The 15,257-nt window shown below is 44.7% G+C and overlaps 1 protein-coding gene across 1 annotated transcript; it reads right to left on the reverse strand.

The window, feature by feature from the left end:
* Nucleotides 1-8,583: 8,583 nt before the first annotated feature.
* Nucleotides 8,584-8,959, reverse strand: PtA15_8A198 (uncharacterized protein; the record flags this gene model as incomplete). Its single annotated transcript, XM_053171601.1, has 2 exons — nt 8,584-8,720; nt 8,797-8,959. 2 exons carry the CDS (start codon nt 8,957-8,959, stop codon nt 8,584-8,586), a joined length of 300 nt encoding a protein of 99 aa, XP_053022849.1.
* Nucleotides 8,960-15,257: the final 6,298 nt, after the last annotated feature.

A 15,257-nucleotide genomic window follows, 5' to 3' on the forward strand; every position in this document is an offset into this window, starting at 1 on the left:
TTCATAAATACCCATATGTAATATGATGCGCAACAAATGTCTACTGTCTTCATGAATTACATTTTGGTGAAATCCTTTTAGTACATCCATGCAGGTAATAAATTTTGCATTCTTGAGTTGCGTGATTGCTTCACTAATCTTGGGCATAGGATACCTATCAGGAATAGTGTAGGTATTGAGGGCTCTAAAATCACCAACCATCCTGGACTTATCATTATGCCACGCAATGATTACAGGTGTTGTAACTTCCACATTCTCATTTGCGCCAACCTTGCGCAGAACTTTCATTTTAACTAATTCATTTACATGTTGTTGCAAGGCTTCTCTGCTTCTAGGGGATGCTGGGTAGGAGGCTTTTCTCAAAGCTGGTGGATAAGGTCTGGAAGTATTAAAGTTGATTCTTACTTCATGTCCTTTAATGCATCCAAAGGGTTCATCAGCTGTAGCAAAGGCCAATTTATGTTTATGTAGTAATGAGACTAATTTGTCTGTTTGTTCTGGTGTCAGATCTGGTGAAATTCTGGCGTCAGATATGGTGTTAGAGAATTTTGAGGCTTCCACAGCATTACATTCTAGTTGCTCTAATGTAAATTTTTCTGTAATTCCTAGTTCAAATTTAGTCAAGAGATCTCCATTAATTGTAAAGTATCTGCCATTACTGTTAATGATGTCAATACCATAATTAATAATGTAATCATTACCAAGGATAATGTATTTCATCTTGAAATCTGCAATTACTACTAGCTCAACTGTAATTTGTACACTAGATCTTGTGTGAGGGAAAATAATATCTAGAGTAATGATACCTAGTGGGGACAATTTGCTATTTCAGCTGTAGAATTTCTCCTTCTTGACTGGGGATAGCTTGGTCTTCCAGTCAGGCATAATAGTGTCTAATAATTTGGGGCTAATTATTGAACAGAATGCTCCACCATCAATGAGACATTTGAGTTTATACTTGTTACATAGTATATTAGTAGTGTTGGTTCCTCCTGTAGTGTGCATATTACCTACTTGGTCAGGTTTAACTACTGGTAACTTCCTAATATTATGTGGGGCTTTATCCTCTGGGATCTTGGAAATATTAGATATAAGCCTGTCTGCTTTACATGTAATGGCGTGATTAGAATTGCTTGCTGATTCATCATCTGAGTCATCAGAATCACTAGGAAGGGATTCTCCTGAGGAAATGCTAATAGTGTCACATGGTAATTGGTTATCTTCACTCTGAATCACTGATATCTTCTTGCTGATCTTCTTGGGACATTTGGTAGACTTATGCCCAGTCTTACCACATTCATAGCATGTAATTTCTTTAGGAGCTGCTGGTTCTTTGGTCTCAGGTCTCTTATCTTTGTAATTGTCTCTTCTGCTTGTTTTGCTCCTAGCTTTGTCTTTCTTACAAACATTCACTATACTTTCAAGTTGGTTAATGAATTCTGAAGTGTCATCATTAGTTCTGATAGCTAGGCGCATTTTGTACTCAGTTTTGGGGTCAAGTTGAGACAGTAATTTATCATTGATAGATTGGTTATCCAAGTGTCTTTCCACAGCTTGTATCCTGTTAACTTGGCTGGTAACCCATTCAGAAGGTTCAGTCTCACCATACACGTCAAATTTAGATCTTCTAAAAGCATCTCTGACTTTTCTTTTCCATTCAGGGGAGCTATATTTCTTAATGATGTCTACTTTCCAGAAAGCCCAATCTTTTGGTCCTTGAACTTCTTTCTTTCTATTGTTGTACCATATGTTTGCTGGTCCTGTAAATAATGAATTAAGTTTGGAACAAATGATTTGATCTGGTGCATTTGTATCATCCTGTAAACTGTCAATCCATTCTATAAATTTGTAATGGTCATATTCTCCTTTGCCAGAAAATGTGGCCCATTCACTTATTTTGGGTAATTTGGCTAATACTAATTTATGAATGGCTTTGTCCTCTTCATTTGTTGGAAAATTACGTGGAGTAGAAGATGTTGTTCTTCTGTTGGGAGTTGGTAGTGGAATTTCTACATCACTATCATCTGAATCTGAATTTTCTGCTTTGTGAGGTGGGGAGTTCACATTAGGTGCTCTGTCAGATTTCACTCTTGTTGAACTGCTGCTGGCCTGCATATGGGGTGGAGTATCTTTATTCACGCTCTCTTTCACCGGGGGATTAGGTGATGAGTGTCCAATATTGTTAATAGAATTTATTACTTGTAAAATTATAGTTTCCAATTTATCTTGTTTTGATGCTGTGTCCGTGGTTTGCTTCTTAAACCTGTTTACTACATCTTCAAATGTGGTAAATTGTGATGTAATTTTATCTTTAGTATCATTCTGCAGGGTTCTGAAGCGTGATTCTAACAAATTCAATTTCTGTAATATTTCTTGGTTGGTATTTTCTTGGTCTTCAACCAATTCTTCAGTTCTAGCCAGGGATCTAGTAACTTGGGTACTCAATATTTCAAGAGCAGAGGGCGCTTCATCAATCTTCTTATCCATACTCTCCAATTTATTCAAGATGACAGTAAAGGCATCATCTTCTGAATTTACTTGCTCATCTACACGCTGTGTAACTTTGTGGCACAATTTCTTAAGATCTGAAGATAATTCTTTGTTACTTTGCGTAATTCTTTCTACAACAAAGTTAAGATTTTCTGTGTACACATGTAGAGCAGTTCTGAAGGGAGTATCTGGATTGTTAACAACATTTGTAATATCTGGGACATTTGATGCGTGTTCAGAACCAGAGTTACTATTACTACTGAAGAAATGGGAGCTATTTAAGGATCTAGGTCCATCTGACGCTCCTGGCGGGCTATTTTGCCTTGCTCCAGATGTTGATAAGTGCCTTGAAGGGATCTGCCCAGGCGTATCATTTCTTCGTAAATTTGACTGCGCCATTGTTGATTGCGCCCAGTATTCCGCGGGTGTCTGGAATTCACATTTCTCCCCCTGCGTGATTGGGGCCTTGAAGCTGGTCTGCGGCGCTGGGGGCTTCTTAATGGAGAGTGGTTTTGTCTGCGGGACGGCTGGTGGATTAGGAGAGATTCTGAGCTGATCTCCATTGGATTCCAATCTTTTGTCCTCTTCAAGGTGGTTGTTAAACCTTTGAGGTCTATCATCGCCTGGAAATCCGCCCGGCAATACTTGAGATGTGCTATTATTGCCGCGTGGCTGCTGCGGTTGCGTACGTCCTTGAGCCACGTCTTGTAGCCCTTCATTCTGTAATAGTAGCGCTCGAACTTCTCTTCCGTCGAGACTGTTAGGAGAAGATAAATTCTTAGCTTTTCCTTTCTTTGTAGCGTATATAATTTTATCTGCTACAGGTTGTTTAGCTGGTGGAAGAACTGACACAGGTGGAAATCCTCTGCCTGGGTCTGATGAGCGGGTTCTTCCATTATAACCTCGAGTTCTGAGGGAAGGAGGGGACATAATAGAATTTATTTTGATTCAGTAGGTATTTTTTGTTTTTTTATTTTATAGAATTTTTAAGGTGTAAATGTACCTGAAGACTTATCAGAAATAGCTGGGGAATCTGCGCGCTGATTAGTATCAGTGGTTTCCTCTCTAGCCTCACGGGGTTGTGTGTTTTTGTCCGTAACTCCAAGGGATTGGAGTTCTGGGGTGAGGGTGTCAACGTTGGTGGACACTGTACACAATGAAAAAACACAGAATATTAGTATTAAAAAATACCAATCTGACGGGAAAGGGGTAAGGAAAAGGATGTACTTTTCAGATTTGGAATATTCTGAGTGCTTTTAAAGTTATAGTGATTTTGCCGGAAAATCAGTGTAGGAATTTTTTCCTGTTGATGGAAAGGGTTGAATTTTTGTTAGATGAAAGCTAAGAAGGTGGCGCAGAAGTGTATCAACTTGGTTTGTTGATTGCTCAAACGGCGTGGAGTGGAGCTCCTTTTAAACTCTTGGAACAGCGGTTCTACAAGAGGAGGGGAAGTAGTGATGCGCTTGTACAGCGCTTTTGGGATCTGTAGGCTAGGTATGTCACTTCTAGTCTGATCCGCTAGGTTCGCGCGGTTCGATCGGCGGTCTAAGATCGTCTATAGCTGCTCTAGATCAGGAGCTACGGGTGTTACAGTGATCCTGCTCGAGGGTTGCGGCTCGAGGGGGGTATGTACGGTAGGTATGCGCCTGTATGCGCTCTCTAATTGAGTTAGGTGGAGTGCGTCTAGCGTGTAAATCCCTGTAGATCCTTGCAGATCCGGGGTAATACAGTAGTACAGTATAATTGAACTGTAATTGAGTTATGTAGATCCTGTATACACAGGATGCGCATGGTGTATGTAGTACCACTTAGTCCCGCGACCTAATGCGCTCTCGAGTGGGAATGCAGTACAAATCCTTTCCTGCCGTAGGAATGGTAGAGTTTGGAGTCTCACGAAAAAAACCTAGTAGTGTAAATTGACCCTTGCGGTTCGATTGGTCAACTCAGATTTTTCGTATCTATTCTCCTTTTGGGGGGAACAAGCGTTCTGGTGTGTTTTCCGCAGAGAAAATGAATGAAATTCACTAGAATTTCAATGTGTAGAGTCAACCAAGTGTGTATGATTCAATTTCTATGGGTTTTTGGCGAAATAGAGACAATTTTTCCAGTACAAAAAGAGAGAGATAGTCAACAATAGGATGATTTTTTATGGATTTTTCCGGTTTTATAGAAGGAAACAGGGTGAAGAGTCTAGGAAAATGATGAGAAAATAAGGGAGAATCTAAGACACAATCACGGGAAATCTATTTAATGATTTGACTTCTCTTTCTGCGCGTAAATTGCGGAGGAGGGCTGTCAGAAGTGAAGGGGGGAAGCGTGGAGTAGGAGGTATGCTCTGTATAAGAGCAGTATTCCTCGTCAAAGGGAGGATATCCGTATGGAAAAGCTGTAAGTTGTGGTTTTCTAACAAGTTTAGTTTGTTCTTCTTCCACAAATTCTGATTCTTCAGTAGTATCAATAAGTGTACCGTCAGGATGATAGATACAAGTTATCCAAAGAGTACTGTGAGTTATCCAGGTACAGGTGTAGAATTGGTCCTCTCCAATCAGTGTGTGGGTTTTTCTGACATGTTCTTGGACTTCAAGGTTATTAGGATCTTCCTTTGTGTATTTCTGTAATTTCAGGAGGTTGGAGTTGGGTTTGAAATCACAGATAATGGTGGTCATTTGTCTTTTAACAAGACATTTTGGCGTAAAAATGGTAAGGAAATAGGTATGTTAGTATGATTATCACGGTTTGGGAGTGAGAATCACGGATAAATAATAGGCCAGACCCCCAATTGTCAGCCTGTAGGTAACTAACCGTGTCTGAGAGGGTTGTTACTAGCAAGATGATAGTGTAATATGCCAAGGATGGGCCAATGGGTTCGTGGTAAGACCTGTAAAAGGTTTCACTCTATCAGTAATCTTGACTGAGAGGCTTGCTCAATTAAGGTGCATCCAGATCAACACAGGGTGTTAATAGGCATCCAAGGAATAACTCAACTTGGGTTCGTGGTTTTACCTACAGAAAGGTAAGGGTAATCAAGAGTTGAGAGTATTCCTGAATTGAATGATGGGTGAGAATGAAAGCACTGTTTAACTATAGTATGGGTTAAACTTTGCTGTAATAATATTCTGAGGGATAAACAGTCCTGAGGGGCGTGTTTATATAGAGGGGAAAGAGCAGGAGGGAATATGAGGCGCTTGGAGGCGCTTCAGGACCAGGGGGGAACTGGAAGCGCTCAAGGGAAGCAGATCCTCATGAGGATCAACATTGGAAATGATCAGGGCAGTGTAATGATCAGTACTGATCCTGGATCAGTAGCTGTGCACACTAGCTGATCATAACCAATCATTGATTCCATTCAGTGCTCTTTGAATTGGATTACATCATGTATTGTTTATGTAATTATATCATAACCAATATATTATGTAAATGGGGACTGAGACGTAACAGGGGATAAATGAGTGATACCTGTCTTGGGGTATTTCACGTGTACAGTAATATTACAATGTATTGTAATCTTACTGTTGCACGTAACTTAAAGGTGCAGGAGCAATAAGAGAATTCACTCCACTGACATAAAATTTGAACAAGGGTTGTATGGTGATTCATGACTCCCAGAAATTTCATAATTCCAGCAGAAGTTCATATTTTCCAAGTGCAGTTGGTAGTAGTGGGTTTTCCAAAAAAAAAAAAAAAACTGCCTTGTAAATTTCCCACAGCAACTTGTAAATTTGAGCTTTGTAACCACTTTTATTGATCTTTACAAGGTAGATTTTGTGCAGTGTACCAAAACCACCTTGTAAAATTTACACAACACCTTGTAATTTCAAACCTGGTTGCCATCATTATTGATTTTTGCAAGGTATATTTTGCATGGTGTACTGCTTCCTCAAAATTTGCCGTGTAAAATTTAGGTTTTTGCTGCAAATATGCAATTTTGCAATGTACTTTTTTTGCAAGGTGGCACTTTGTAAAAAAACACCAAGTAAAATTCCACATGGAAGACTTCAGGTATAATTTTACACGGTTGCTTTTACATTACAAGGTGGGAATCTAGTTAACACATTGTCAAATCACACATACCCCCCCTCAAGGTGTACTTTTACAAAGAAATTTTTTACAGGGCTTTGTACCTTGTAAAAAACCCTTTGTAAAATTCAATATCCCCATATACTAAGGGAATAACTTTTTTTTTACACATCCCAGCCCCACAAAAATTTCAGGGCACTTACACATGTGCATTTTCTGATTTTCCTGCGTTTTTTGGGACATGTAGGGGGTGCGTGGTGGGCTTAGTACAAAAATTCCTACTAACTGTATAGCTTTTTTGTTACATCTTCAAACAGTTTAAAAGTTTCAGGGATTCTTAATCTTTGTATGATATTTGTGCCCTGAAATTTTTAGAAATGGGATGGCATCAAAACATGAGATATAAGGGGTGCGTGGCAGTCTTAATTAGAAGAATCTGGCTAACTCTATAACTTTTGTGTTACATTTTCAAAAACTCTAAAAATTTCGGGGATTATTAAAATTTGTATATTCTCAGTGTCCTGAAATTTTTACCAGTGGGATGGTATCAACACATGAGATATAGGGGATGTGTGGTAGTAATAACACCTCCTAGTGTACACCTCATATATCTCATGTTCTGATTCCGTAGAGTTGCAAGAAATTTCAGGGCACAGAGAATATATAGATATTAACAATTCCTAGAGTTTTTATACTTTTTGGAAGTGTAATACAAGAGTTAAACAGTTAGCTAGCTTTTCCTTATTAAGACTGCCGCGCACCCCTTATACCTCATTTTTTGATGCCATCCCATTTCTGAAAATTTCAGGGCACAAATATTATACAAAGACTAGAGGCCAAGGCGGCTGCGCCGCTGCAGATTACAGATCCCCAACTCCACTCTTCATTCAGCAGCAGTAGTTCATGTGTTCACGTGATCAATAAAACCAAGCTAAATATTGTTGATGTGGTCATTCAAAACACCTATCCATAGTTCTTTCTGGCTTTGCTGCTTCTCTTTGAATTTTTGAACTATGAGTTCCAAGATGATTGAAGTTCTTATCCTCCAACCCATAACTGCCACTCCCCCCTCTCTCACTGACCAGTCAAAATTCAATTGTGACTAACAACTAAATCAAGATATAAAAATTAAGTTTTTATCTCAAAAAGCCCTATCCCAGTGAGGTTTTAGGCCTCAAAATAAAAAGGGAGGGATAGATGTACAACCATGACTGTGCTTAAAACACAACACAAAACAGACCAGAAAAATGATGCACAGATAAGATAGAGAGGAAGGGCAGAAGAAGGGAGGATCAAAATGTAGCCATGTACAGACCTTGTTTCAACTTCCAAGTGGCAAGGGCTTGGAAGAGTCATTCCTGCAGCCTTGAAGCCAACCATGCAGGCGGTGCAGCGCACAGGCTTTTGGGAGTTTTGAGGGAAAAATACTTGGAATTGTGGACTACAATAAATCTGTGCTCATCCTTTCCAGCAAACAGGTCGGACTCCTCAATGATAAATCCCACCAAGTCCCAACAAACAATGAGCTTGTATAAGGAAAACAGTGGGCAGATAGGGGGATCTTTTTTATCAGAATTACAAAAACCAGTTTGCAGGGCATATCAACAAGCCTCAGGCAGGACTCCCATTAGTTCTTCTAGTTGGAGCTCATTGCTTGAGCGTAGGCGCTGGAATTGGAGTCGACTGCCAATGTTGCTGTCGCCGGTGGACCCCAAGCGTTGTGTGGCGTCGGCAACGGATGGACTCGTGTCCCGCAGCGTGACAGGCTGTTGGATTGAGCTGTGGTTGACATTGGCAATGGGTGGCGACCAAGCAACAAGTAGGCTCTTTTGTAGTCGGCAAGTTTTTCAATACAAGCTTGGATTTTTTTCTCCGTGCAAGTCGAGAGTGTTTGAGAAAAGGAGAGTCTACAAGTTTTTCTGATTCCAGTCGAGGTTCTTGACCAGCTGGTCCTAAATGTGAGAAGGCAGGGCGCCGGATTGTCAGGTGAACAGCAACAAAAGATGGAAGAAAGATGCGAGTGAGAGTGAGAGACCAACAACGATGACTCCGCCGACGTGTTGCAACACGATCTCCTCAAGCTGGACCCATACAAGATCCTCGCCTAGCGCATCGTTGGGGGTTGGAGCCATGGTGGGCAAGGCAGACGGTGTAATTTTTTTTTTTTTGATGATGGGTTGGTGGCGGGCTGGTTGGACAGGAGGGGTTAGAGGCTGTCAAGTAGTTTGGGTTTGGGGTAGGTCAGTGTGGGTCGTCGGGGGTGCGGTGACGGGAGAGTAGATTGTGTACGTTCCATGGTCAGAGAGCGTGCGGTGTTGGAGTGCTTGAGTGATAGGACGGGGTGAGCAGGTTTGGTGGAGCGTGGTGGTGGTGGGAGGGGGTTACGTCTTGTGTCTGAGGTATGGTGAGACAGGTCCGGTAGATGGGGCTTGGTGAGGTGATGCTCAGACATAAGGAGAGGGGTTCAGGCGCCAAGGGCCGTGTGTGTGGCTGCGGTCGCGGGGTCTGGTGACCCTGATTACAAGGGGGTAGGGCGGCTGGGGCTGAATGGTTCTTGGGGGTTAGAAAAACGGTGGGTGAGGTGTATGGTTATTTCTTTTGGTGATGCATTGGTGGCAGGCTGGTTCGACGAGTAGAGCTGGAAGGTGTCATGTAGTTTGGTTTGAGAGGAGGGTCAGTGCGGGTCGTTGTGAGGTGCGGTAACGGCAGGGTCAAGTGCGTACGCTGTCATGGTTAGAGGGCGTGCAGTGGGGATGGTTGGTATGCGGAGGGGGGGGGGGCAGAGTCGGTGGGGCTTGGCGGTGGTGTTGGTGGCCAGCGCTATGGGGTGGATGAAGAGCATTGGCAAGAGGCCTGTGGTCTTGGATATAAATAGAGGGGTGGGGATGGGCTATGATACCTTAGGCGACTCGAAGGCTGTAATTCCAGCTCAAGAGTTGTCTCACCCCCGTCCGCTGTTGCAATTGCGCAGTCCGGTGGGGGATATTCGTGGACCCCCCTGTGCTTTAGGGCTGGGGGTTATCCTCTCACTGTTTTTTAACCCTGCTAGACAGGGATGGGTGTTGGGCCACGGTGCGTCAGCTTGCTGCGCTTGGTGGCTGGGTGCGGGGTGCGGGATTTATTTTTGGTTGTAAGCTGGTCTTTTTGTTTGTATGCATTTTTTTGGGTCAGCCTAAATGCACTCCAAACTTTTACTTCATGCACTCCACATTTTTGGCTTTAGGGGGCCAGCACTCCAAAAAAGTTGGAGTGCCTTGATTTTGTACTCCCAAAACATGGAGTCCCCAGATGGGCACTCCATGTTTCTTGGAGTACACAACTGGGTACTCCAAAATTGACCAAAATAGGGGAGTGCAGCTAGATGCACTCCAAAAAAAATGGAGTGCAAGCCCAAGCACTCCACCTTTTCAGTGAAGGATTTTGGCTTTGCACTCCAGCTAGCAAATACCAAATGGAGTGCATTGGGGTGCACTCCAAGTCTCCTTTTCTTTGGAGTGCCCACAGCAATCACACCTCTCGATGACCGGTCTGGACCGGTCATTGAGGGGACTCACACGACCGGTCATCCAGAGGACTCATACCTCTTGATGACCGGCGCGGACCGGTCATCAGTCACACCTCCCGATTACCGGCACAGACCGGTCATCGAGAGGACTCACACCTCTCGATGATTGGTCAGACCGGTCATCGAGGGGACTCACACCTCTCGATGACCGGTCATCTCCGGTCATCGAGGTGAGTCACATTTCTCGATGACCGGTCAGACCAGTCATCCAGGGTAATAACACCTCTTGATGACCGGTGTGTACCAGTCATCGAGAGGAGGTGCTACTCTTGATGACCGGTTGGTCTGACCGGTCATCGAGAGGAGATGTTACTCCCCTCGATGACTGGCACAGACCGGTCATCGAGAGGAGATGTTACTCCCCTTGATGACCGGCACAGACCGGTCATTGAGAGATGTGACTCACCTCGATGACCGGTCATCACCGGTCATCAAGTGTTATTACCCTCAATGACCGGTCTGACCGGTCATCGAGTGGTGTGAGCGGTGTGAGCCCTCTCGATGACCAACCGGTCATCGGGAGCATCGAGAAGTGTGAGTCCCTTCGATGACCGGTCTGTGCCGGTCACCAAGGGGAGCAGCACCTTCTCTCGATGACCGGTCTGTGCCGGTCACCGAGGGGAGCAGCACCTTCTCTCGATGACCGGTCAGACCGACCGGTATTGAGAGTAGCACCTCCCCTCGATGACTGGTACACACCGGTCATCCAGAGGAGGTGTTATTCCCCTCGATGACCGGTCTGACCGGTCATCGAGGGATGTGACTCACCTCAATGACCGGTCTGACCGGTCATCAAGAGGAGGTGTTATTAGCCTTGATGACCGGTGTGACCGATTATCGAGGTGTGAGTCCCCTCGATGACCGGTCTGTGCCGGTCATTGGGAGGTGTGACCGGTCCGCGCCGGTCATCGAGAGGTGTGACCGGTCCGCACTGGTCATCGAGAGGTGTGAGTCCCCTCGGTGACCGGCACAGACCGGTCATCAAGAGGAGATGTTACTCCCCTTGATGACCGGCACAGACCGGTCATCAAGAGGTGTGATTTCTGTGATTTCCCTCAATGACCAGCGGTCCGGTACAGACTGGTGAGAGGAGATGTTAATCCGCTCAATGCCGGTCTGTACCGGTCATGGTTATCAGGAGGATCAAGTGGGGTGTGTTTGTACATAGCCCAGTTGAAGTTGTAGGCACTCCAGCTCTGCAGTACTGCACTCCCCTTTTGAGGAGGAGAAATATCAGGAATGGAGTGCTGGGGGAATGCACTCCAATCTGATGGAGTGAGACTCATGGGCACTCATTGCATTTCCTGGCCACTGGAGTTCTTTGTGGTGCACTCCAAAGAGTCTTGAGTCCCCGGTTCTGCACTCCAATTGACTTGGAGTACTCTAGTCTGTACTCCAACAATCATTGGAGTGCACACTCCATACACTCACTTTTGAAGTGTATTTGGGATTTTTTTGGAGTGCATTTAGGCTGACCCATTTTTTTTGTATGGAAAACCTCAGTTTTTTGGCTTTTGTAATTGTAAAAGGGGAAACCCTTGATTTTTTTTTTTTGTATTTTTGCCTTTTTTAAGGGGAACCCTTGAAGTTTAGTTCTACAAACCTGAAGCTTTAATATACTTGGATTAAGAATCCCTGAAACTTTTAGACTGTTTGAAGATGTAACAAAAAAGCTATACAGTTAGTAGGAAATTTCGTACTAAGCCCACCGCGCACCCCCTACATGTCCCAAAAAACTCAGTAAAATCAGAAAACGCACATGTGTAAGTGCCCTGAAATTTTTGTGGGGCTGGGATGTGTAACAAAAAAGTTATTCCCTTATACATATACCCCAGAAAAGGGGGTATACAAAAAATAATTGATTAATTAAGAGTTGGTTTTTTTGGAAGTTTGAATGCATGATAATTCTTTTCAGGATTTTAGATGAATTTTAAGCCTATTTGCGTCGCGTAGAAATGAGTTGAAAAAATCCGGTTGTGAATGCGGAAAAGGGGGTATAAAAAAACGGGGTACCAATGCGGAAAAACAGGGTATTTTTAGTAAGGGTCAGCCTAAATGCACTCCAAACTTTTACTTCATGCACTCCACATTTTTGGCTTTAGGGGGCCAGCACTCCAAAAAAGTTGGAGTGCCTTGATTTTGTACTCCCAAAACATGGAGTCCCCAGATGGGCACTCCATGTTTCTTGGAGTACACAACTGGGTACTCCAAAATTGACCAAAATAGGGGAGTGCAGCTAGATGCACTCCAAAAAAAATGGAGTGCAAGCCCAAGCACTTCACCTTTTCAGTGAAGGATTTTGGCTTTGCACTCCAGCTAGCAAATACCAAATGGAGTGCATTGGGGTGCACTCCAAGTCTCCTTTTCTTTGGAGTCACAGCAATCACACCTCTCGATGACCGGTCTGGACCGGTCATTGAGGGGACTCACACAACCGGTCATCCAGAGGACTCATACCTCTCGATGACCGGCGCAGACCGGTCATCAGTCACACCTCTCGATGACCGGTGTGTACCGGTCAACGAGGGGAGGTGCTACTCTCGATGACCGGTCTTTACCGGTCATCGAGGGGACTCCCACCTCTCGATGACCGGCGCGGACCGGTCATCAGTCACACCTCCCAATGACCGGCACAGACCGGTCATCAAGAGGACTCACACCTCTCGATGACCGGTCACCACCGGTCATCGAGAGGACTCACACGTCTTGATGATTGGTCAGACCGGTCATTGAGGGGACTCACACCTCTCAATGACCGGTCATCTCCGGTCATTGAGGTGAGTCACATCCCTCGATGACCGGTCAGACCGGTCATCAAGGGGAATAACACCTCCCGGTCATCACTGGTCATCAAGAGGTGTTATTACCCTCAATGACCGGTCTGACCGGTCATCAAGAGATGTGACTCACCTCAATGACCGGTGATGACCGGACATCGAGAGGAGGTGCTATTAGCCTCGATGACCGGTGTGACCGATTATCGAGGTGTGAGTCCCCTCGATGACCGGTCTGTGCCGGTCATCGGGAGGTGTGACCGGTCCGCGCCGGTCATCAAGAGGTGTGAGTCCCCTCGGTGACTGGCACAGACCGTTCATCGAGAGATGTTACTCCCCTTGATGACCGGCACAGACCGGTCATCAAGAGGTGTGATTTCTGTGATTTCCCTCAATGACCGGCGGTCCGGTACAGACTGGTCATTGAGAGGAGATGTCAACCCGCTCAATGCCGGTCTGCACCGGTCATGGATATCAGGAGGATCAAGTGGGGTGTGTTTGTACATAGCCCAGTTGAAGTTGTAGGCACTCCAGCTCTGGCTGGAGTGCACAGTACTGCACTCCCCTTTTGAGGAGGAGAAATATCAGGAATGGAGTGCTGGGGGAATGCACTCCAATCTGATGGAGTGAGACTCATGGGCACTCATTACATTTCCTGGCCAGTGGAGTTCTTTGTGGTGCACTCCAAAGAGTCTTGAGTCCCCTGTTCTGCCTTGGAGTACTCTAGTCTGTACTCCAACAATCATTGGAGTGCACACTCCATACACTCACTTTTGGAGTGCTTTTGGGATTTTTTTGGAGTGCATTTAGGCTGACCCTTTTAGTAAACCCCTTAATAAAATCAATATAATTCAATTTAAGAGGGGGCTGATAAATCAGGGGTGTTTAATCCCTCAAATGCATTGTGCAAAAGCAGAGGATTTAGGTACCTGAAACACACTGGGGCCTGTGAACAGGGGTGGTTTAAATCCCAGCAAAGAATGGCCAAGAATCTAAAGAGAAGGGGCTTAAACTTACTAGTAAAAAGCTCTTAGGGTCTTGAGGTTCTACAGGATAGAAACTGGGCAGTTGGAAGCGCAAGACAAAGGTGATTCTGAAGGCTGGATAGACACTGGGCAGTTTCTGGCGAAAAAAATGAGGCTAAAAATAACTACTAAAGGTCTTATCAGGCTGGAAACAGGCTATTGAGCACATTTTGAAGGCGGGTAAAATATAATAGGCATGTAAAAGCGTGAAGAATCTCCTTTTGGGTGAAGAAAGAGCCCTTTTTATAGCCTAGGCAGGCCTCCAGGGGCGCCCAGGGGACATGGGGACACTTGTGGGCACCACCTGAGGCAAATTAGCTGCGCAGGAGGGCGCTGCTGGTTGTGGAACCTTGTGACTTGGATGAAAGGGTTGCCAAGGACCTATTACAGAGGTTCTGCGTGATTTGATACCATCTTTACCACGTCATAGGGGCTGGTGGGGGGGTTGTGTGACGCTTATTTCCGTGGAAATGTGCCACAGAATGTACTAGAACTGGATTCTGTGGAGTTGTACCCGTGTAAGCAGTGATTCATACATGTTCTGGAGGCGCTCATTGAATGCTCCAGTTCATTTGAACCCTTCTACATATTTACTACATGTGTAGGTCATGTGTGCTGAGGCATAGGAGGAAGCTAGGGCGCCTTCTATGCTCTCCTGCACACACTAAAAGGGGTATTCTGTTCTGGTAAGACGTGTAAGGTGTCCATATTTGATGATGTGGTTATTATACCTTATTTAGCTGTAAATTACATGTGTGTGGTACATGTAACACATGTAATATTCCTATTGGGGCGTATTCTGGCTCATTCTTGGGTACTGGTAACCCAGGCACTTTGGTTGCGGGATGGTTTATGCATTATGCATATGTCTACACCACGCGTGGGGGCTTGAGCTCCAGGCAACAGGGCTCTACTGTTGTCAGGTGCACCTGGCTACAGAGCATGCAGGCTTGGATGCACCACACAAAAATATTAGTATCTTCTAAGAGCATCCACCACCTTCTAGGTGAATCTTTAGGTAGCCAGCGAGTCCCGCAAGGCTTGGTTGCTTAGCTAAAGAAAAAACTCACCCTCATCGCTAGGTAGCGGCTTGGTAGGCAACACCAATTTAGATAAAGACACCACTGCCACCCTGGTGTCTACATACATATTTATGTACACCCCTCTTTAAGCAACACACACAACGGTCATCCTATCGATGACCGGTCATCCCCTTGATGACCTGTCATCCCATCAATGACCTGTCATCCCATTGATGACCTGTCATCCTACTGGTCACATTGGTGACCGGTCATCCTATTGGTCGCATCAATGACCGGTCACATTAATGACCAGTCATCCTATTGGTCACATTGATGACCGGTCATCCTATCGGTCACATCAATG

This window comes from Puccinia triticina, chromosome 8A (genome assembly GCF_026914185.1).
Source record: "Puccinia triticina chromosome 8A, complete sequence".
In the NCBI taxonomy this organism is placed as follows: domain Eukaryota; kingdom Fungi; phylum Basidiomycota; class Pucciniomycetes; order Pucciniales; family Pucciniaceae; genus Puccinia; species Puccinia triticina.